Here is a 23,262-nt window from a genome sequence, read left to right as displayed (position 1 = left end):
GGGAGGGGGGGTGCTTGGGTTGCTGAAGCACCCCCCCTCCAAAATTTTACCATGTGCAAGCTAGGAAGTTTCTAGAAGTTGCAGTATAGATGCAATTGCATCTTATACATATGCATGGGCAATGAAAAGATGGAAAGAGAAGGTAGAATGGCTAATCTTTACTTAGAATTACAAAGAGGGGTTCAAATTATACTTTTGGTGTGAGACTTAACCTAAAAGCTGCTAAAAATCGAAATGCTTTAATAGAACAGTCAACTACTCTAATAGAACATCCATCATAATGTTTTTTCAAGAAGTTGCCAGTGTATTTTCTTGACCTGTGCACTGCTATCTAATATTGCTCCAAACATCCTGCCATATACTAATCACTTTCTGAGAACAACTTCTGTCAAATGGTTTAATATTATAGTAGGCCCTACTATAATATTAAACCATTTGACAGCCCAAGCATCAAGTTTGTAGCAACAACTGAAAATACGACATTTTCAGTTGTTGCTACAAACTTGATGCTTGGGTTGACAGTAAATTTCATAGCATGTATACAGTTAACAAGGCTGTAGTATCTGAGAACTGTTTGTTTTTGCTTTATCAATACCAATGTTCCATGCTGCATCTAGCATCAATCGAAGCTAATAAAATTTAATGTCATACAGGGTTTGCACTCCCAAACCCCTTGAAACTTAAACTTTATAAGCTCAAATGATACCACAGCATTTACGCTGTCACATTATAAGGGGTTAGTTGTGGCCAAAACTAGTTGTATATGTAAATTACTTTGGACTCTGGTTGTGAAAAATTAATAATTATGGTGATGGGGCCATAGTGTAAAAAGTCAGATTGAAATAGCAACAGAACAGTCTGTGGCTATATATACTACAAAGTTGAAGTTATTTTTGTGTGCATTTTAAATCTCTACAATGACCTTAAGATCCAATCCTGTGTATTGTCTTTGAAAATCCACTATTATGTATTGCCTTATAATCGAATAGCATTTAAAAGTGTAGTTCTGTTTTTCTAAAATTGCTTGCAACTGAACTCATCCATCTTGTACCCACTTCAGTATAATAGAGTATTTGGTTAAAAATAGCTTCCAGATTCAATCTTGTGATAGCTATATTCCAAAAACTTCCAGAGGAAGCAGGAAATTCTATGTATGTATACTCTCAGTACACACTGTATGGTAAGTGCATACTTGTTCTCTCAAGCCCTCTCTTCATTGTTACTGTTTGGATGTTATAGTTTGAGCCATGAGGCTGTAAAGCACACTAGCTATACCTTAAGCCAAGTAATACACTAAATTTAGCAATTTTGTATATTGATGAATTTACCATATAAATTTTATTAATTCATGATCAATTAGCAAAAACCAAAACTCTAATATTGCTAAATTTAATGTACCGCTAAATTAAGGTATTTCAAGCACCAAATTAATGCCAAGTATGGATCATGTATAGCTGATATTCATATCCTTCCCCTCCCTGTTCTTTATGTAAAGAATATATTTTTAGTTACTGGCTGTACCCTCATATGACAGCTAGTATTACAACTGTTCTGGAATAATAGTGTCATTTCATCATTATTACACTTAGGTGACTCACAATACTTTACAAGCATTGTGAATCACTTAAACAAAGTGGCATCATTTTTCAGTCAAAAATATCATTTCCAAATTTTAATACTGAATAGGCTAAATTTGCAAAATCTTTCTGTGGGGGCATTCCCCCAGACCCCCTAGATAGAACATGCTCACACTATAGCTATAGTGTATTAACCAATTGTCACTTTTCTTAGCTAACCAACCATTACGTTAGCCCCCTTCTGAAATCCTAGATCCGCCCATGATCAAAGGGTGTTTCATGCTTTTGCTAGTTTTTATACAAATTGAATGAGCACTGCCATATAATGAAGTGGGGATTTATCAAAGTGTTTGTGTTAATAGGTTCAATGTGTGTCTTACTAGGGGGTCTGGGGGCAACCCCCCCCCCCCCCCCCCCCCGAGATTGAATCTGGAAATGATTATGACTGAAAATTATAAATGTAAATTTTGTGCTGGCCACTTGTACTGAACCTAAAGAAACACTGCCCGCACACTTGTAATTGCTACAAAAGATGAGCATCAGTTATGCACCATCTTAAAATCTAAATGGAATCATTTACTGCAAGCAGATGACAACCTTGATAGTGAGCTTGCTAGATGGAAAACTCACTGCAGTAAGTTCTGTGCAGCTTTAAAGGATAAGTCTATAACTCATTTGTTGAGTGAAGATGCAGATCCTATTCTTCCCCAATATATGAGAATTCATCTGCATATTGGCAATACTACCCATCAGAAGCACTGAGGCAGAAAGGACGTTTTCTTGTCTCAGGCAAATCCATTCATGGTTGTGCACCACTATATGAGTGATGAAACACTGGGTAACCTCGGAGTGTTGGCAATACAAGGATTTAGTTTTCCACTGAATTTTGAACAAATACACTGATGTAAAGCGTCTGTGACTAAACATAACAGAAAAATGTGTACTACAAGTGTTTTATATGATTAGTATGAGTACTTATATTAATGCTTTGATTTGCATGTGTAAGTAAAGTAGTTTAATTCATGGTGGGTGGCTAGCCACCCCATCCACCCCCCCTGTATCAGCTCCTGCATTGCTGGTCTCCTTTCTTAAAAACAGATATCACATTGGCCATCTTCCAATATATTGGGAGAATCCCCTTCAGACTGATAATGATTTGCTAAAAATTATGCACAAAGCTTGCAAAGCAGAGAGGATCTACATGACTTAGCTACATAGCCTAAATGGATTTTTTATATTTATTAAGGCTTTACAACACAAGTGCTGAAGGTCTGTAGGTGTCCTACAGCCTGTTTAAAGTTGTTACATAAAGTGTGTTTGAAAAAGTGGAGAAAGGAGAAAAAATCCATCATGACTGGACCTGGGCAGCCTCGAACCTGATTATTATTGCTGCTTTTAAACTGAGCTATTTTGAATTTGAAAATCTCACCAGAACTAAGTTAAAGATTTTGTCATCATCAAAATCCTCTGTTCCCGATGGGTACCAGGAATGAGTTCAGGTACTGCCCTATGGTCAATGTCAGTTATTAACAGAAAATCTTCTGTTATTAACTGACATTGACCATAGAACTGGGGGAGTATATAGTGTTACGTAGCTACTTAATTAATTTACCTGTCAGAAACACTCAAATAACCTACAGTACCATCTCAAAGCTCATATCTAAAATTTTCCTGGGGGAAGTCTCTCCATCCATCTATATTGTGTGCCTCAAACTCCTTCCACTGTAAAATATGTTTCCCCCTCCACTCTTTAGCCTTCTCCACTGCCTTTGACAATAAGTCAATAACCATGTGTGTATGCAATGAGTCAGCAGATTAAGTGCAGTCAGATACCATCCAGAACTTATGCCACCAATAGTGTATGCATTGTAACAGTTCAAGAAAAAATTTACTAGCATGGCCTTGCCTATTTAGAGATAATTCATTTACAAACGGTGTAGCTAGCAGCAAAGTTTAAAGTAAGGGCTGAAAATTGGAAACTATATATGCATGCATTATAGTATGTTGGCAAAAGCATGACATAGATTCATTTCTACAAAGCAGGGAAAATTCGTAGCTTTCTGAGATCAATTTTTTCTGAAGAAATGTGAGTCACTTAATATTAATCTTCACAAATTTACTGTTGTCCTCAACAGGGGGTTCTGTGACCTCGATGTGTTTGTGAGTTTGTTTGGTAGCTTCAAGGAGTGGCCAGTGGGAGGGTTAGGCAGGGGAGATATTAACCTATCTGGCATCTTGGCTGGTACTTTACTCCTTTCCTTTGGTTTATGGAGTACACACATATAGTATGTTCATGTTGAGCTGAATCCTGAAAAACAGCTAAAAATTAAATGTGGATTTTTTTCTCAACAGAGTTAACATTTCAGCCAACCAGATGATTATTGGTAACAGCAAAGGTGTCAACAACAGACATGTATGGTTTGGCTCCATTACAAGTTCGGGAAAGGGCTGTAATGGACACTGTACTTATATGGCTTCCCCATAGGAAATGTATTGTGAAAATTTTGATTGGCCGTAAATATCATGTCAAACATTTGAACAAAAAGATTTCAAATTATTTTTAGCGGATCAAACAGTACTACAAATGAGCCAATTTTCAAGATCATGTGTAATTGCATCCATGAGTTATTAAATGTTTTTGAGGATTCAGCTCAACGTGAACATACTATAGTACAATAATAATTTGTGTGTAAATGAAATTGTGGGATTACAAGTACTGTAATTATGTTTCTTCATAAAGCAAGGACATTATTCCTTATGTTTCAGACAAAAACGTTGTTCTTAGAAGAGGGTTAAGTTACCAGTCATGTATGCACCTGTCTTGCTGCAAGCTTTGTTTTATTTATGGAGTTAACTATACATAGTCAGTTCAACCACTTGTTTTGTGAATGTAAATCACATTCTTCATATTCTTACTAAGAGCCCAGAGATTTTGAGTGATCAGGCCTGCAATGGAGGCCACACTACTTTTATTGATTTGATGTGATAATTTAAGTCAGAGATTATCTGCTTCTTAACTGCATGTTCCAAGCACATGCAACATGCATCAGAATGCCAAGCTGGGGGTCTAGGGTCAATGTTCCCCCAGGAAAATATATGCTTTGAAATGGCATGCATGCAGGAGGCTATTTTTAAATTGTAATTACAAACGCATGACATGATCAGTTAGCTCAATGCAATGGCTCAATAAAACTTTTGAAAAGACAATTAACACTGATGGCTTAGACCAAGCAGTGTAATTAAAACAGTTGTTATATTCTATGCCGAATGTTCTATTGTTAGAGTATCATGATGACTGTATATTGTGATGACTGCTCTATTAGAGTATCCCAATGTTTTTACACTAGTAGCTGTCCTCTACTTTTCCATTATTTTATGTGTAATTTTTGTGTGTGGTGTATTTATGTTGTTTCTTAACTGTGCAATTGTATTGTACTTTTTTTGCTTCTGTACTTATGTGGTTATTACTGTTGTGCTTTGTTTGTTTGTTTGTTTGTTTGTTTGTTTGTTTTTGTTTTCTTTTTCTTGTACACTATTGCATGGAAGAACGGCTATGCCAAATATATAAAAGTCAAGGTTCTGGCCCTGTCTTTTGGTTATAATATGCACGTAATATTCTTGTTGAGTTTGTACATTAATATTATAATATTATATTATTCCAATGTCATACCAGTCAGCAGCACCACGATATTATAATCAGATAATATTGCTATACCATTAATTTTATTGCCAAAGGTTACAAGTATAGCTACATGCATGGATTAAAAATTTTGTACTGAATAGATTTATTACGCTCATTATTAGGTGTAAAGTTAAGTTGCTTGATTGATGGGACTGGTGGCTTTAAGGAAATAAATTACCAGTTGCAACAATCTTATAAACTGTGACAGAAAAACATTAATGGTAAAAAATGTACTGATGTGTTAGGGTCACTTGATGCTTTCTATGTTGATTCTTAATGAAAACATTTCTAGGGGATACCACGGATACCACTATTACGATACAGTTATACCGGGACAAATATAGTTATTACCAACAACATTATGAGATGTATGGAGAGTTGGTTGACATGTGGAAGATGGTGTTTCATAAATCTACCAAGCACTTCTGCTAGCTATAGACTAGTTAAAATAGATGGTGAAAATGGTATAACCACTTTGTGAAGGATTATTGCTTGAAATATCAAGTTGTAGTTAGGTATTGGAAGGTGCACAACACTGAGTTGAGCATTTGCTACAGTATGGTACGAAATCTTTCAGTTTGCAACTGACTTGCATCAGCGAGAGGAGGAACATGATGGGATGTACCATGTCCAGTATTGCTTGAAACAGAATGCACGTGCACAGTATAAGTATGCTGATTTCTGGTCAAAGCAATACAGGCTACACTGGCAAGAGGAGAAAGTCAGGTCTAGGAATTGTTGGAGGGATCCCCAGCCAGTTGTATAAATAAGATCTCAAATGCCACAATCTGAGATAAGTTTAATTATACTGTTCTTAAGCCACCTTGATAAATTAAGCATTGATATGCATGAACTAAAACAGCGGTGGCCCACTGCCCTGAGGTATACCTCCCAGGACTGGATATACCCATGTAAGCAATGGAGACACTGTAGCAAGATCATATGATCTAGGGAATCAAAGGCCTTTCATAAGTAAAAGAAAGCAGACCACTTCACCATCCAGAGAGTTACACCAATCAGTAGCATGCAACAGAATCTGCCCTGAAGAGTACTTCAGTCTGTTCCAATACTTGTCATAACATCTATAACCATAACCAAGTGTGGCATGGCAACTACTCAGCCTGCTTTTTTATTTCCTCCTTTGCTTCCTGTGCTGGGGTGGCTGCTGCAACTGGGGTAGCCAATGATGAGAGGTATTTGTGGCTGTGGAGAATCTGATTCATTCATTCCTTTAGTGGTGCACCATGCAATGTTTTGAAGTCTGGACCCTTTTTGCTTTAAAGACCTTACAGTTACACACAATTGCTGACCTAGCATTATTCCTCCTAAACTTGCAACCCTGCTCCAGCAACTTTCTATTGCATTATGAATGAACAATGCCAGAATGATCCTGAGGTATTGGACACTTCAGGGTACTGATGTTGACAACAATCCCCTCTTCCCTTAGTTGAGAGACATCTTATATTGTGCAATTAGGCCAATGAAACTTGATTACCAGTTTCTCGCTCAGATTTTTGAAAAATTGATGCGGGCGGGCGGTTATTATTCATTATTTTCTAAAAGCACAACACCCACCCCAAACATGAAGATTTCTGCCAAAAAAAACAGGGAGATCTACATTGCATTAAATTGCTAAAGTACGTTACTAATCCATATAAGAATATTCAGCTATCTAAACAAGTGATTTTCCCATTAGAGTATAGCTGATTGCTCTATTAAAGTAAAAGTGACTGTTCTATTAGAGTATTTCGATCAGAATTACCAATAATGAAATTCCATGCGGGTATATAAACAGTATGCGGGCGATGACGCGAAACTGCTAATCAAGTTTCATTGGCCTTAGTAAGTTAGAAAGTGTCCAGCAACGTGCTGCCAGATTTGTAATGTCGAATTATTCTCGGACAGAAACCATGTGGTGACCGACAGGCTGACCGTTGAAGTTAAGAGATACAGTTCTGAGGTTGGAATTCAAAACAGATTGCCTTCAAGACAAGCAACGATAAAACCTGCTGATGAGACTTGACATCTTTAGAGATGACAGTCAAGTCATCAGCAAATCCCTTTACTCTATGAACAGCTAGAGCAGCAGCAGCAGCAGCAGCAGCAGCAGCAGCAGCAGCAGCAGCAGCAGCAGCAGCAGCAGCAGCAGCAGCAGCAGCAGCAGCAGCAGCAGCAGCAGCAGCAGCAGCAGCAGCAGCAGCAGCAGCAGCAGCAGCAGCAGCAGCAGCAGCAGCAGCAGCAGCAGCAGCAGCAGCAGCAGCAGCAGCAGCAGCAGCATTGTACTAGTAGAGGCGTAGAAGGTTAAATTATCAACAGTATTATGAGGGGTCAGGAATCTATACCAAGTTATTAATCGTAAAGCCCAAGCATTACATATCCTGTCTGAACAGGAGATGGAAACACGAGCTGCCTGCTGAAGCATACAACGTATTGTATTCTCCGGTGGATGGCAAGTCTTGTAGCAGTCATTGGCATGAAATGGCCTAGACAGCCACCTTCAATTGTCACAATATCAACTGAAAATCCAGCATGTTGGATGCAGCAGTAATAAATCATAGCGATCTTCTTTATGGTTCCTTGCAACCAAAAAGCGATGTTCCGTATTACTCCCTGTAAAATCAATGCTGAATTAAATACACTATGGTGGTATAGTGTATTCAATTCTGCAGAGCAAGTAAACCTATTGTACTTACTTATCACACTTACACATGTATGACAATACTCATATCTGAGCTTGTGCATTAATGGAATTATATAGAATTGTGCATAAATGTAACTTCCCTATAGCCTATCATAATGAGAGATAGCATGCTTACTTATATTAATAGTGAATATGTTCCGAGTACAAACATAACTTCTTATTTTAAAACAAGAATAGAGCTATATATGGGCTTTCTAAAATTTAGTATGCTATGTTTATCCTAAGTTAATTTAAGTATGATTAATGTAAGATGATAAGTATAATAATAAACTTTCATAACTTTATCATTAGAAGTTAGACTTCAGTTGTTTGTGGAAAAACTAGTTATTTTGTCAACACATTCTAAGTTAGAACAACTCATCAAAATGGTAGTACAATGACTTATGTCACAAGTCTGTGAGACAATCCCATATGCACCCCGTTCTCCACTTTTTGAAAGAGACATATGTCACAGCAGCACTGAGTTTATTATCTGGGGCATCTCTCCCAATAAGCTTTAATATTTATTGGGAGATGCATTTAGGCAAAAGTACTTGGCTAGCTTTTTTGGATGGTACTGTCCACACAGCAATGGGTCCACCTATGGGATAAAATTTGGTGAAAAGGCATCAAATGAGATGGCATTGTTTAAGGTATGACCTCCACCTCATGTGACCATAAAATGTTACAGGTTGGTTGCTATGAAGATCGCCAAATCACTGACCTGGTAGCTTATGACAAATACTGTTAATACAGTTATTACCAACAACATTATGAGATTTATGGAGAGTTGGTTGACATGTGGAAGATGGTGTTTCTTAAAGACAGCTCATCTTGACCAAGCACCTCTGATTTGCTCAGCACGAGATGGATGATAAGAATGGAACTTGGTATGTTATCATTGATCTAGATATTATATATTTAAAAGTTAATTTGCAGATAGGAAACATATATTACATGAGTTAGTTGAAGGAGATGTAGTATTCTGGATGATCAGTACAAGTACTTAAACAATGAAGACAGCTCATCATAGAATATATGCTTATGTTGCATTTGTACTTATTACATGGCTAATCCAACTGTGTGCAACTACCACCCAATAGTAGTGCACATCAGGAGAAGCATATGGATGAAGTGTCAGAGTCAGCAGTTATGGTGCTTCCATGACACTAACTTATGGACAAAGTCAGCGCTGAGGGTGAATGGCAGGAGAGACTACACAATTGATCAAACAGTGAGCTGACCATTGTTTTGAATACAGCAGGTGAGACACAGACATCTAAAGCTGCTTGGCAACACATTATGTTCTAGGTTATGTGGACTTTCACAGAGTCAAGCGAGCTAGTTCTCTGATTTACATTCATGACGGTGTGTAGGTTTTATTCATGCCTAGCTTATAGCTCTAGATTCTACAGGTACTAAGACAGATAGTCTAGTAACTTCTTCAAGAGTGGAACAACTGCAGTCCCTGGTACCTTCACAGGTAGATGCAATCGTGACTGAAGCCACCACAACACGGACATGTCAGCAACAGCACCATAATCAACCACCAATTTCCCGGACAGAGAACAACACAAACCAGATGGTAAGTGAACAAAGCTTGGGGACACTTTATAATGCTGTACTACAGGATGTAGTGAAACTATATAACCTTCACACACTCCAACTTGCTTCTCTAAACACCAAATGCTATTGGAACTGCCTATTTTGCTTTAAGCAATACTCTTATACTTACTGTGCTTCAACCATAATTATGGTCTAGACAACTGATATAACTGCTCTATTAGAATATGCAAGCACACTTCAACTATTCCATCTTAGTTGGACTTTCCTACACTGTTTTTTAAATTTTTTAAAATTGTATCTGAGTATCCACCTATTCTGTTTCATGCAAAGTTGTAGCTCCTCAGTAAAAAAATGAAGCTTACCATTATGTCCAAGCTTACGACAGTACAAGTTTCCATGTATAATTTCAAATGTACTACAATTATCTGTATTTTTTACACACTGATTAATTGTTATACATGCAATAAACCGTACAAAAGACATAATTTCATTTGCTGAATTACATGTTACAATTGTTTAAATTAATCACTCTCTGATTCTGAGCTGGAGTCACTGAGACGAAGGTCATTATCTGTGGGAGCAGGTATACAATGCTCATGTGAGACAAAGAGGGTATGACAGTGCAAGAGAGAAAATGTTGGCAAATTTAAGAAATAGGGTAATTTTTTTGGGAAAACATTTACACAAATTCTTTTCTTTGACCATTTTATCAACTCTAAGAGCAGTTGGACAAATGCTATATCACAGGACAATTGCTCTGACCAATATGTATGTGAATTAGTTAGTCACAGCAAAGTGGAGCTATTACATACCAGACTTTGTGGACTAAATTCAATAATTTTGCCACCATTTTTGCAGGTTTTATATGTCTTGTGTGCAATGTTTATGTCTTGTGATGAATGGTGTGATTTCTAAAATACTTCTGTGGTTAAGTCTCCCTGTCAAATGAGTAGAAATAGCACTTACGTAAAACAGACATGGATGGTCGTCGAGGTGAAGGATGCTTTATATGATTGGAATCATCTTCCTGTAACAGTGAAAACTTTATGTAATGTGCCAGGCTGTTACACGGACAATAAGATGTTCATATTAGATAACCACAATTAGCCACACTTAGTTTGGATTTTTCACATACAGACACAAACACAATGCAACACACACCTACACACAGACACAAACACAATGATACACAGACACAAACACAATGCAATACACACATACTGTACACACAGACACAAACACAATGCAATACACACCTACTGTACACACAGACACAAACACAATGCAATACACACCTACACACAGACACAAACACAATGCAATACACACATACACACAGACACAAACACAATGCAATACACACCTATACACAGACACAAACACAATGCAATACACACATACACACAGACACAAACACAATGCAATGCAATACACACCTACGACACAAATAGAAATTTTGTTGTCACAGAGTCTCCACAAAAACGACTCCACCAGGATATGATGCAATATTACCTCATCACTGTCACTTGCTGATCCTGAGCTACTGCCCCCACTATCACTGCCACTGCTGCTGCTGCTCCCATCATAGCCCCTCCCTCTCTTAGCCATGCCCACATTATTACCATGAGCTGCTGCTGTAGCCACCATGTTACCAGGAGTGATTGTCGGCATGGAGATACCAGTAACCTCTTCCAACTCTGAGTCACTGGATGACAGAGATGATGACAAACTGGAGACAGGTGCTGTTGGGTGTGTGGATGGTTTAGAAGCGTCAGATTTACTCTTAGAGCTACTACTAGTATCAGGTAGAAGTGCCACTGGTTCTTGAGTTACTGGCACTGCCACTGGAATAGTATCTTCCTTTACAGTCACTCCACTAACTGTTGCTGTCTTTTTCTTCTTCTTAGGAGGTCGTCCCCCAACAGAGGGGCTCTGTGACCTCGATGTGTTTGTGAGTTTGTTTGGTAGCTTCAAGGAGTGGCCAGTGGGAGGGTTTGGTAGGGGAGATATTGACCTATCTGGCATCTTGGCTGGTACTTTACTCCTTTCCTTTGCTGGTCTACGGAGTATGCACATAACCACAGATAATATATATGTTGCACATGGATTGGAAACAAGTCCGTAAATTTCACGAAACGGTGAAACATTCCTTGTAATAAAGTTTAAGGAGAAATTTAATTCATGGTGAAACTAGCCATTTACGCAGAGGAAGACAATATTTTATATGAAACTGATTCTAGTACTTATTCTTCTAACGAATAGTAATGGAATGAAGAGCTCCCACTTGAGTGTCTGTGAGTGCGTATTGGTGGTTCCTGTTGCCAGGTGCATAGTTGCCTGAACGTTTCATTGTGGTGTAGCTTCACACGATGCCAACCTACCACGTTGTGTTGCTAAAGAAACAGAACAGATATTGTTCTTTCACGTATACCAAGCCTATGTAAGTACATGCTCTAACTGCCATGATTTGCCTACACAAACTTTCCATTACATTCATGCCTCATCCACTCAATAATTCAGTGTTGACTTATACTACTATAAATTGAGTGGCTATCCTTTCTTTCGCCATTACCAAGTCAGAGATTAGCCCACACAAACATACCAGAGCAACATACTAACCACAAACAGTGTAGTTAACTGTTAAACTATGCAACGCCCAACAATGAAAAACTTCAGGGATGATAAAAGACACTACTACTTGACGAAAAGGTCCTATACATTTCAGAAACATTCTGAAACTGTGAGAAAATCACGTTATTCTACACTAGTCTCCACTACAAAGACTATAAAACATACTATTCGTAATACATTTTATATGCACGTTTTCAATCCATGTGCAACATATATATTATCCGTGTACATAACACAATAATAATTTGTGTGGAAATGTAATTGTGGGATTACAAGTAAAGTAAGAACACTTATTCCTTATATTTCAGACAAAAAACCACGTTACTCTGGGCTATCTTGACAAGTCATGTATACAGCTGTCTTGCTGCAAGCCTTGTTTTTACTAATGACGCTAACTGTACAATAAATAAATTTGTATATATATATATAACCTGTAGCTTTATAAGTGACATTTATTTGATATTCATACTTAGGAACAGGCTAAATCACTACCATATTATCTAATTAAAGCCTGAACACCAGATCTTAAATGAAGGCCCGTGGGGCTACCTTAATACATGGTCTTGTATGAGATTACAATAGCTTCATTTACAAGGTTTACTACAACCAGTGAAACTTGTCAAACTGTAGCTGCTACAAGGACAAACAAGACATTTCAGCTGGTTCACAAGATTACAGGAAATAAATGAGCTAGCCTCTATACAGTGTCTACAGAGGTCTTTTGAAAATCCAAGACATGTGTATATTACATGTGAATTGCCATAAGAATTTATGAAACTTATCGGAAATTGTGTAAAAAGTATTAGTTACGCTTTAAGGTTCCTGGACGGGAAGACACATTAGTACAATTTTAGTGATGGTTGTTAGAGGCTGCGTGTTCAAAGACAAAGTGAAGGTTGTAGTGATACAAACAAAAACTATCTAGTAGTATACTACTAGTATACTTTGAAAAAAGTCCATTTTTTTCACTACTTAAGAAGTTCTAGACCAAATGTGTGATTAATTCTACAAGGCATAGTTTAATAGCTGCAGCCACCAGTCTCCCTACACAATACTGATATACATCTGTTTATCACTGGTAGTTTTCAAGATGCTAATAGAATGCTCAATAGTTTACATGTCCAGTAGTCTGTACATGACCTATTCACATTCATAATAGTAATCTGCATTCAATTCTTGGACTTATCGAAAGACCTCTATACAGATAAATATGGTAACCACACAAGTTATCAATTTATATAATATGCTCTCTAAACAAGCATGTATACTCATCACATTAAATTTCAAGTCAACATTATTCATACTCATTAAAATTTACAGTTTCGTAATGGCATCATGCACACAAAGACAGGTGTTATTTGACAATGATGTGAATCATGTACGTAAGACAAAGCCGCATAGCAACTAGACTAACAGTAATAAGCTGCATAGCAACTAGACTAACAGTAATAGCATTGATGGTTTTCCACTATCAGTATCAGCGACTACTGTTTGTGTTGCATATTGTCTGTAGGAGGGAAAAATGACATTTTGTTCTTCAAAAGGTATTTTAAGTGAATATATTACTAGTGGATGATTCATTCACTCAATAGTAATTTATCAACTATCAAATTAATTGTCCCTAGATGCCTCTATCTAGATGGTATCACAACATATCCAAAATCATGTGATATGATGATAGAATACGGTGAGACTTTTAAATAATTAACACTGTACACTTAACATCTAACCCACAGATACAGTCAACACCTCTGTGATCATGTGATCTTACCTCAACACTTTCAGTTGTACTGTATTGGTGACCCTCTCTAGTGTGGCTTCCTAATATGGTAACAACAAGACGATTCATGTGATACTACCAGGAAGGGAATTACCCTAGTCTTTGTGTTGATGATTAGAACACACTCCTTCTGACATATCTTCTTACCACCTCTGAATTGAGTTACATGCTCCTCTGATTCTGCCTTTAATACAACATGATAACAACTATCTATAGAGGTTTTCATAAGAATCTGAAAACATGTATATTTACAGGATGCCATTACGTCTGACCTTATGCCATGTAATAGTTGCAACAATCTACAAGAAATATTGGAAATTGTGTGAAAATAATAGATGCACTTCAGACTTCTGGACGTATGAATTTTGTTAGAGAGAAACAGTGAAGGATGAATGTGGTAAATGAAGCACTACATTTTGAAGAAAAGTCAGTGACTAAGTATGCTTTAGTCACCAAGAAGTTTGTGGCCAAATGCAAAATTAGCCCCCACCAGCCACAGTTCAGCAGCTTTAGCCACAATACTCCACAAACAATATGGGTATATAGTGGTTAATAACATATATTCTTTTGGTAGCCAATTCGCACTGGTGGTTTTCAAGATGCCAATAGAACATCCCATGTTTTATACGTCCATAGTGACCTAAGTTCCATAAAACATCACGGCTATTAAGTTCAAATGTAATAGCTTTCCATAAATACACGTGTTTTTGGATTCTTCTGAAAACCTCTATACTGGGTGGAGCATGCACGCACACACACACAAACTCTATGCACATGATGATTACAGTCTTACATAGCCAGACCAGGTAGAGGTAACTGATTACATATTTGGCAGGTTATATAGAGCTGGCACAGGTTGCACTGTATTGCCAGATATTTTGCCAGCAGTGGAGGCTACTGAGAAGTTATGTGCATTAAAAAAAAAAAAAAAAAAAAAAACTTGGACAATAAACCTAAGCAAAAAAAAAAAAAAAAAAAAGTAGGGCTCAAACACTGGCATCCATAATCATGGTCCATACTCGTAACCACTATACCACTGGTGCTGCAGCTACCGATCTGTGTTAGTTTCTACCTTATAAATATCCAACTGAAGTGAAGAAGAAACCAAAGCTGAACCCGACCCTAACACTACTTGTCGCGTGCCCTAAAGTACAAGACTTGAGGCAAACTACTGGTCGCGTGCCCTAAAGTCAAATACTCGGGGCATACTACTATGCTGGCACAATAGCTGTTTGTACTTGTTAACCAGTACCGGCACAATGTACATATTAAGCAAAACGACAACACAGCAAATGTGTCCTTTGAAAATATTGGTCTACCTATACCATATCAAACATACTTGTACATTAGGTACAGACACAATTACTTCATCCTCAGACACCCTCATTCTGGCGGGCTTTGAGTAGTCTACTGACATTGGCTTGAAATCATCTGTAGTGTTGCACCAATTTATTAGGATACACAAAGTCGGTACCTTACAGCTAATAGTATGAAACGCGTTATTATTTCTGTCACTAAAACTCTTCCCCAACTTGACTTTGTAGGACACGCCATTGGTTACAGGTAGGGCAGGAACAGCCATAAATTTGTTGCGTGACGTCAACCCGTGCACGTGCACAAGACTTCGTTGTCTACCGTAAAACGCCGCTTTCACATCCCTTCGCTACTTTTAGGATTTGAACTCAAAAGTTTGGTGTAAATGGCGTACCCAGGATATGGAGCAGTAAGTTATTTACCACTTAATACTGTTCATTTTGTGACATTGCTAATCGCAGCCAGGAATGCCGCCTCCCGGTGGAATGCCGCCCATGGGCGGGATGCCACCAGGCCCAGGTATGCCACCCGGCCCAGGGATGCCACCAGGGGTAGGAATGCCACCCGGCGTAGGCATGCCTCCTGATCCACTATATGGATACTTCAGTGCTGTAGCTGGACCGGTATGTATTGAAGCGCTGGAACTAGTTTGGTCAAGAGATAAAGGTCATTACTTTCCTTGCAATTGCAGAGAAATCCTGGGACAGTGTTGTAGTGGCCAGTTGCTCTGTGTGGCCATGGGGGTGTAAAAGAACTGTGAAGTGAAATTATATAATGATAGTGAAATGTGGCCTGTATAGTGCTAGCTACATTAGTGGGTTTCTGTATGTACTGTGGAGTGGGCTTGATGCAGTCATTGCAGTGATGTTAAAGGTCAGAGGTTAATACAGATAATGTCTTTCCATGTCACAGGATGGTCAAATTGACGCAGAGGAACTACAGAGATGCCTGACCAGCTCAGGGATTAGTGGGTCTTACCAAAGTCAGTGATAAACAATGCTAACACATCATGTACTGCTTGTTGTGTAGCATTCAGTAAGGAGACATGTAGGATAATGATAACAATGTTGGATGTATCCTTGTGGGTGATGCAAGTATGCGTTTGAGAAATTTAGTTTTTGAATAGAATCTTCCATGTACGCATGTGTAGCTACTATGTTGGTTTCATGTTTTTAGCTAGCTAGAATGTTGTTTCTAATGTTTTGTTACACCTAAAATTGTGGTATAGTCGATCACCAAATTCTTTGGAGTGGCAAGCAACATGATCTCTTGCTATTTGTTTGAACAATAAAATCATCCAGAAAGAATCTCTGTTGCTGTTGTACTCCTGAACTGTACCACAGCGTGATTTCAGTGGCAAGATGGGGTTTACTGAGTTCAAGGAACTATGGACGGTTTTGAACCAGTGGAAGGTGTGCAATGTACTAACTGTTCTATTAGAGTATATTATGACACTTGTATAGACCACATTTATGAACTTTGACCGAGATCGTTCAGGTACAATGGAGGGACATGAGCTACAACAAGCTATTACATCATTTGGTGAGGTGGTGATCATTATTTAGAGTAATGTAATATGTTGCAATGTACAGGTTACAACTTGTCCCCACAAGGTATTGGTTGTTTAATGCGTCGTTACTCCACTGATGGGAAAGTTTCATTTGATGATTTTGTGTCTTGTGTGACTAAACTGAGATCAATAACAAGTGAGTAGTGTAGCTGCAGGTAAATAGTCTGGCACTGCCGACCCGTTTACATTGTTTACTTTTTGACATTTTGATTAGTTGCTGTAAAAGGGTCTGGTCACAACTGCATACTGGACTTATGTACACTGCCACTATAGTGGCAAATCTGTAATATTTGGTGTATGATGAGCAGCACCATAGATACTGTTGTCCAAAGAGTATTAGTATCTACAGTAACTATGCATGGATAAGTGCTAACTGGAAACTCCCAAATAAGTCAAGGGGCACAACCTAAGCAAAGAGGGGCTGCACCTATAACAATACTACCTAGTCACAAAGCCATCAGTTTCATGACAAAACCCATGTGATTCAAACAATTTCAGTATATGGTTGTGACCAGACTCTACAGTGAGCACTGTCAAACTTGTTAAAAAAGTGAGTGGTATAAAAAAAAGTTACCAGACTAACAGGTAAAGTGAGTGTGGCTAGCAGTATTTAGTTGTAAAGAGAAATCATTCTCCAACTAACTTTTCAGGAAGTACTGAATTCTTTGCCACAGTTGAACACTGATTCTTCATTGCTAGGCCTTTTCACACTTAATGCACATTGAATGCAGATCCAGCTGTGGTCAGACTGAGAGTGGATCGAATGGACATCAATCCATTTCACTCTACGTGTGCAGCAACTGAATTCAATTCACTTTCATAACACGTGATTATTTACCCGATTACATAACGAAAATTTTTAATGACGTTGGTCATTGTACTGTCTTCTTTGTATTCCATTGTAGTCAGTAAAGTGTTCACAGTGAGGAATGTTGTTAGTACATGAACAAAATATTGGGTGCCAAGAAGCTGGTTAATTCTTAGAGGAAACCTGTACCGGGAATGATGATTTCAGAAGGGTATGCTATTCCTTCGACACTCACTCATGGTCACTGTATTGCTCCCACGAGCCGAGTATAACACTAGGTATACCATCGCTTTAGTCTTGGCACAATAGCCATGCTTTGCGTGAGATATCTGGAAATTGTATGGCGCCCCATTGCTATTGGAGCTAATACACATCAAGTCCAGCCAATTCACCTCTTGAGGTGGATGACATGAAACCAGATTGAATGTGCATTGTGGTCAATCCGGTTCATGTGTGAAATCGTTATTCGGCTTCAATGCACATTTAACTGTAGTATGAAAAGGCCTTTACACTGGGGAGATTGTCATGAACTTACAATGTGGCTATGTGAGCCACTGTACAAGGGTTGTGTTTATTGAGTATTTTATTTAGCTAGTATGTGTTACTGTTTTGTATGTGAGAGTTTGGTGTTTACTTGTGTTTAATAATATTACAGCTCAGTTCCAGCAGAGAGATTATCAGCGCAATGGAACAGCCACCTTCCGATATGACGAGGTAAGGAAGCATACTACCTAGACATCTGGATTGATCATATTATTCTTCACTTGTAGTTTATACAAGTCACCATGAGTCTGTGAGGGGATGTGAACTAACTGATGATTGACAATAGTTTTGTGTATTTGTGTAGCTGTGATATAGTATTAATTTCTGTCATGTGATAACTGTTTCAGTTTTCTTTATGCTGAACAGAGTGGTACAGAGCACCTTTGGATTCAGAGTAGAAAATGATCTCTGATGAAATATTGTAAAAATTGACTTCAAATTGCATGCAAACTTTTGAATCATTTCTGGATTAGACTGACTTCTGAAATCGAATTGAATGTGTGGGAGTCTAGGACAAGCTTTTAAAATTGATGGAAGAGCTGAAAGAGATGGTGTCATTCCCTGGGTAGTGTACTTCTTGCTATATGTGCACTGCAGTGTTACGCACAGTACATGTTACCATATATTGTAGATTGCTCTTGACAGGTGTCATAGTGAACAGCTGGAGGAGGTGAGTGTGGCTGGGTTTCCATCTTGGCATGGGAGGGGCTAAGTTATAATGGCAAGAGTGTCTGTCCCTAGACCTAGGTGAGGAGCTACATTATATATCTGAAAAATAATTACTGAGGCCAAGGTGTGGATAACTAAGGGAGGGGCTAAGTTATTTGCTCTATATGCTGAGAGGGCATGCATGCAGAACATGTTTTGAAATTTGAATGAATTTAACACTTCATTGATATTGAATTATGGAGGGGCTCTAACATTCATAACACCACCATGTTGCTATGCATCTGGTTTCACACTGCATGACAGCTCTAAAATGTTACATTATTCTGCATGTGGTCAGTAAAACTGATATTGATCTTTACAAGGGTATCAGTTAACATGTATACTCCTGTGTTATCAGGAGCTCATTAAGTGCCACAAGGCTCCTGGTGAATTTAGAAGATGTACAAGCTTGAGTAGGCCATTATTCTTGCATTTATTCCATTATTTTCTGGTTATTTTTGCATTCATTTTATAAGGGTGTCAACTCACATAATTATCAGTATGCTACCAAGTTGACACAATTCACCTAAGCTATGTTATCATTCCTGCTCCTTAAAAGATAAAACCATGTAGTTACAAGCTTGACCATGCTTTAAACAGTTTGCTATAGGCAACTATTTGTTTGAAAATTTAACTACTAATCTTGTAATGGAAATGGACCGCATGTACGAGAATTTATTTGGAATGGCCTAAATAGCTACCAGTGCTAGACCTCAGAACTGTAAATATTAACTAGTCCATGCACTTATTGTTATAATAATATTAATGTGGGCAGCTTATTCATTACAATCTTACAGACACCTGACTGACTGTTTTATTAAAAGTTAGCTTATAGTACTCTATCAGAGTATCTTGATCTTTAAAGGGTTAAAACTCCTCCACTGTCTGACATTGAGGTGGGTCATCAGCCCATCTAGCTTGTATTCCTCTATGCCCATTAGCTATTTAAACAAGTTAGTATATTATTTCCATACAATCATGAAACATTGAGATGATGAAATAATGGTGAAAACTTGTGTGATGTCATAATAATAACCAAATTTAGGTGGTGAGACATAGCTATGTGGACGGGGATCCTGAACCATAAAATTAATGATAAGTGGCCTGTAATTATTTTGCTGTAACTTCTGTAAAGCAGTAAAAATTAAATTATATCTGTTCAACAGATGTTTCATAAGCTGCCAAGCACTTTACCAAATTAACTCATCCAATATTCATGAAATCAAAAAAAATTTTCATATGGAGCCATGTGTACATGAATTTTAATATACAAGATTTTACAGCACGTCCATGAACTGGATCCTGAAAAACAGCTAAAAGTTAAAAGTGCATTTTTTTCTCAAGACAATTAACATTTCAGCCAACCAGATTAGTGGTGACAGCCAAGGTGCCAACAGACATGTACGGTTTGGCAAGTTTGGGAAAGGCTAGTTGCGATAAGCATTGCACCTTTATGGATTCCCCATAGGAAGTGTATGGTGAAAATTGTAGTTGGCCATATTAATATTGTGTCAGACATTTGAATGAAATATAGTAGACCTACTGTTCTGGACAGGCTTGAGGAAAAAAACAAGTCAAACTACACACAACAAAGGGGAACTCCTTCATGCTCTCTGGCTAATCATAACCTGAAAGGATTAGTTTTTATATAACACATTAAGAGAAATATAGCAGCTATTAGCATGAAAGACAAAAGGATTTCTCTCCAGAAATAGGTATTAGTATAAGAACCTGTTTTTAGCAGAGCTGTGATATGATTACTGTCTACTGTATATTTCAAAACATTTCTAAGCCAATTTTTCACATCACATAACAATACAAGAGGTAGTAATCCGTATTGGTAAGATTTCAAAGCAGCTGCCGGGTAACAAGAGATGACATTAGAGCCCATGTATTTAGAGAAAGAGTAATTGATAAATGGAACAAACTGCCTATAGATGTGGTCACAAATATTATATATTTAATTTGTAGGTTATTTTACTTACCCAATTCTGTATCTTGGGATCAGGAACATCACCACACACCAGATATGCCTTTAATTATTTTTATTATTTAAAAAAATAATGGAAAATTGCAAGTATTTATTATTCATCAGAATGACCTCTATTATTCATTCAATATATAACGGGATTTTTTGATGGGACATTTTTCGTGATCAAACTACAAATTTCAAGGGGGAAATTTTTACAGATGCATATATGGCTGCCAGTCTGTGACCCCTTTGGAAAAAAACAACACTCTATACGGTATCAGAGTATATAACGTTCTCTTAAGAGTAATTGAACAAAACTCTACATGAATGAATGAGCATCAGATTCTCACATCTAGACACATTAATTATAGTCTAAATATGCATGTGATCTATGTCTTAATGCTGCTGCTACCAGAAGGCTTTTATCCCTCCCACCACTTTTCACCACAAGCACATTGGCATGTAATCTGGTACATACTATATTATTAGTAATTTATTACATAACTTAATTACAAAATGTTATCCCAACTCTGGCAAGGGCGTAGCCAGCCAATATTTGATGGTTGGGCATATAAACATCAACCTAACTACACACACGAGAAACACGCTCACTTAGATATATGTGAGACATTATCAAAGAAAAATATGAAAAGTGTATGCACACAAGGCCTACACTATAGTGTAAACAAATGATGCTTGCATGCATGCAAACATTTACTGACTAGCTATATGCTGTTCTATTAAACTTGTAGGGCAGGAATCCACCGACAATCGTCGTAACTGAGTATCACATGACATCAAACTGCTGAACCTAGATCTACAAGAACCAACAATGTAAACAGCTCATCACATATTTACTACAATCAACTGGCAATATACCGTATATCAATTAAATTTGGCGGTGAACAAAATTTGGCGAATTGGCGATTCGTCACAAAACCGCCAAATTTAAACTTCGTCAATATTTTCAAACATTGGATCAAGCAGTTGTTGAAGTAGGTTTTCGACAAACCTTCATGGATACTGCTGAAAATGGTAAATTATTGTGGTTCCACACATGCCAAAATGGGTGTGGTTTACTGACTAGACTAGAACTCGTACTCGATTAGTGGGTGTGGCTCCACGTAAGCTTGCAGAGAGCAGCAGACATGAATTCGTGTACAGCCATTGATAAATGAACGAGTATGCCTACAGACAGCAAATAATCCTGAAAGTAAGTGTGTCCATGAAAGATATTGGAACACAGATATTCCAGTAGGCGTCTATGGAAGCAGGACTAGAATATTCTTTAAAGCGAGTCAGTACTTACGCCATTCGCCAATTTTTCAGTGAGAGCATTTCGCCAAATTAAAATTTCGCCAACTGCAATTTTATAGCAAATTGCCAAATACTAGTTTCGCCAATATTTGTTGTCATACAGTAGTAGGATTGATGATGATGAATTCTTGAATTTGTGGAAATCGCAGTGAAATAGCTAATTAGGAATTTTTAAACAGCAAGGTAAGACGCATCCTTTTACGACGGTGTTGTAATGTAGGCCAATTGAGACTTTGTAGCATGTTGGTAACACTGTGACTGAAATTATAGTCATTATTTAAAATATCCATCTAAGAGCTCTCCTTTGAATTTTTCCTATAGAGGCAATGTGATTGTTATGGTGGGGATCCCACACAGAACTAGCATATTCAAGTGTTGGTCTGATGAGGCTAGTGTAGGCTCTAGATTTAGTTTGCTGGGAGCAATTACACAAGTTCCATTTAACAAAATTCAAAGTTCTAGTCAGGTTGCTTTGGATGTGATGTTGTCAATATGAGGAATGAAAGTCATTGTTTGGTCAAATAGCTACTATACCCAGATATGGATGCTTCTTGACACTTTGTAGTTTTTGGGTGTTGATGAAACTATAGTCTGTTAGCAATGGATTCCATATCCTGTAACACTTCAAGGTAACACATTTTGAAACATTAAATTTCATTTGCCACAATTGTGACCATTTGAACATGGTATTAAGATCACGTTGGAGTTCAGCAATGTCCTCTTCACATGAGACCACACGATACAATAGACAATCATCAGCAAACCTTTTGCAATATCGTTGATCAAGTACTTTAGAACAGATCGATGTCAGAGAAATGGGTCTGTAGTTAGAAGCATCATCACGCCTTCCTTTTTTGTGAATTGGACATATATTACTGTTAACCAGTCTGTTGGTAAATTACCTGTTGTAAATGACCCTGCAAATATTAGCTACTTTCAACACAGGAGAGATCTCCTCGGCACAGTTTTTAAGAATATAAGGAGGTATGCGGTCAGGGCCACTTGATTTGTTTACTTGAAGATTGCAAAGTGCTTGTTGTATTCCATTTATAGAGAAGGAGATATTCGATATCATTGTTTTGGGGCGCCGCCCACCTCTTTCCAAAGCAGGTAA

The 23,262-nt window shown here is 37.8% G+C and overlaps 2 protein-coding genes across 2 annotated transcripts; one reads left to right on the top strand and one right to left on the bottom strand.

Annotated features, from left to right (window-relative positions):
• Nucleotides 1-9,892: 9,892 nt before the first annotated feature.
• Nucleotides 9,893-15,568, bottom strand: LOC136248741 (ELL-associated factor 1-like). Its single transcript, XM_066040530.1, has 7 exons — nt 15,396-15,568; nt 15,256-15,347; nt 14,011-14,100; nt 13,908-13,957; nt 11,018-11,564; nt 10,472-10,532; nt 9,893-10,076 (listed from the first exon to the last, which is right to left on the bottom strand). The coding sequence occupies exons 1-7, from the start codon at nt 15,496-15,498 to the stop codon at nt 10,027-10,029; spliced, it is 993 nt and encodes a 330-aa protein (XP_065896602.1). The 5' UTR covers nt 15,499-15,568; the 3' UTR covers nt 9,893-10,026.
• On the top strand, nt 15,482-18,514 carry LOC136248742 (sorcin-like). The gene is made up of 9 exons (XM_066040531.1): nt 15,482-15,639; nt 15,692-15,853; nt 16,143-16,212; nt 16,260-16,303; nt 16,574-16,642; nt 16,694-16,772; nt 16,823-16,936; nt 18,264-18,322; nt 18,379-18,514. Exons 1-9 carry the CDS (start codon nt 15,616-15,618, stop codon nt 18,403-18,405), a joined length of 648 nt encoding a protein of 215 aa, XP_065896603.1. The 5' UTR covers nt 15,482-15,615; the 3' UTR covers nt 18,406-18,514.
• Nucleotides 18,515-23,262: the final 4,748 nt, after the last annotated feature.

This window comes from Dysidea avara, chromosome 3, assembly GCF_963678975.1.
Source record: "Dysidea avara chromosome 3, odDysAvar1.4, whole genome shotgun sequence".
NCBI lineage: Eukaryota > Metazoa > Porifera > Demospongiae > Dictyoceratida > Dysideidae > Dysidea > Dysidea avara.
Note: the sequence above shows the minus strand (reverse complement) of the source record. Positions and strands in the feature narration are given on the sequence as shown.

Excerpts from the sequence above, each read along its gene's own strand:
- LOC136248741 (XM_066040530.1), bottom strand. The coding sequence starts at position 15,498 with ATGGCTGTTCCTGCCCTACCTGTAACCAATGGCGTGTCCTACAAAGTC. Across the intron at positions 13,958-14,010 it reads TCATCAACACAAAGACTAGG|GAAGCCACACTAGAGAGGGT; the intron begins GTAATTCCCTTC and ends TTACCATATTAG. Across the intron at positions 11,565-13,907 it reads GTACAACTGAAAGTGTTGAG|ACCAGCAAAGGAAAGGAGTA; the intron begins GTAAGATCACAT and ends CATACTCCGTAG.
- LOC136248742 (XM_066040531.1), top strand. The coding sequence starts at position 15,616 with ATGGCGTACCCAGGATATGGAGCA. Across the intron at positions 16,937-18,263 it reads TAAACTGAGATCAATAACAA|CTCAGTTCCAGCAGAGAGAT; the intron begins GTGAGTAGTGTA and ends ATAATATTACAG. Across the intron at positions 18,323-18,378 it reads CCACCTTCCGATATGACGAG|TTTATACAAGTCACCATGAG; the intron begins GTAAGGAAGCAT and ends CTTCACTTGTAG.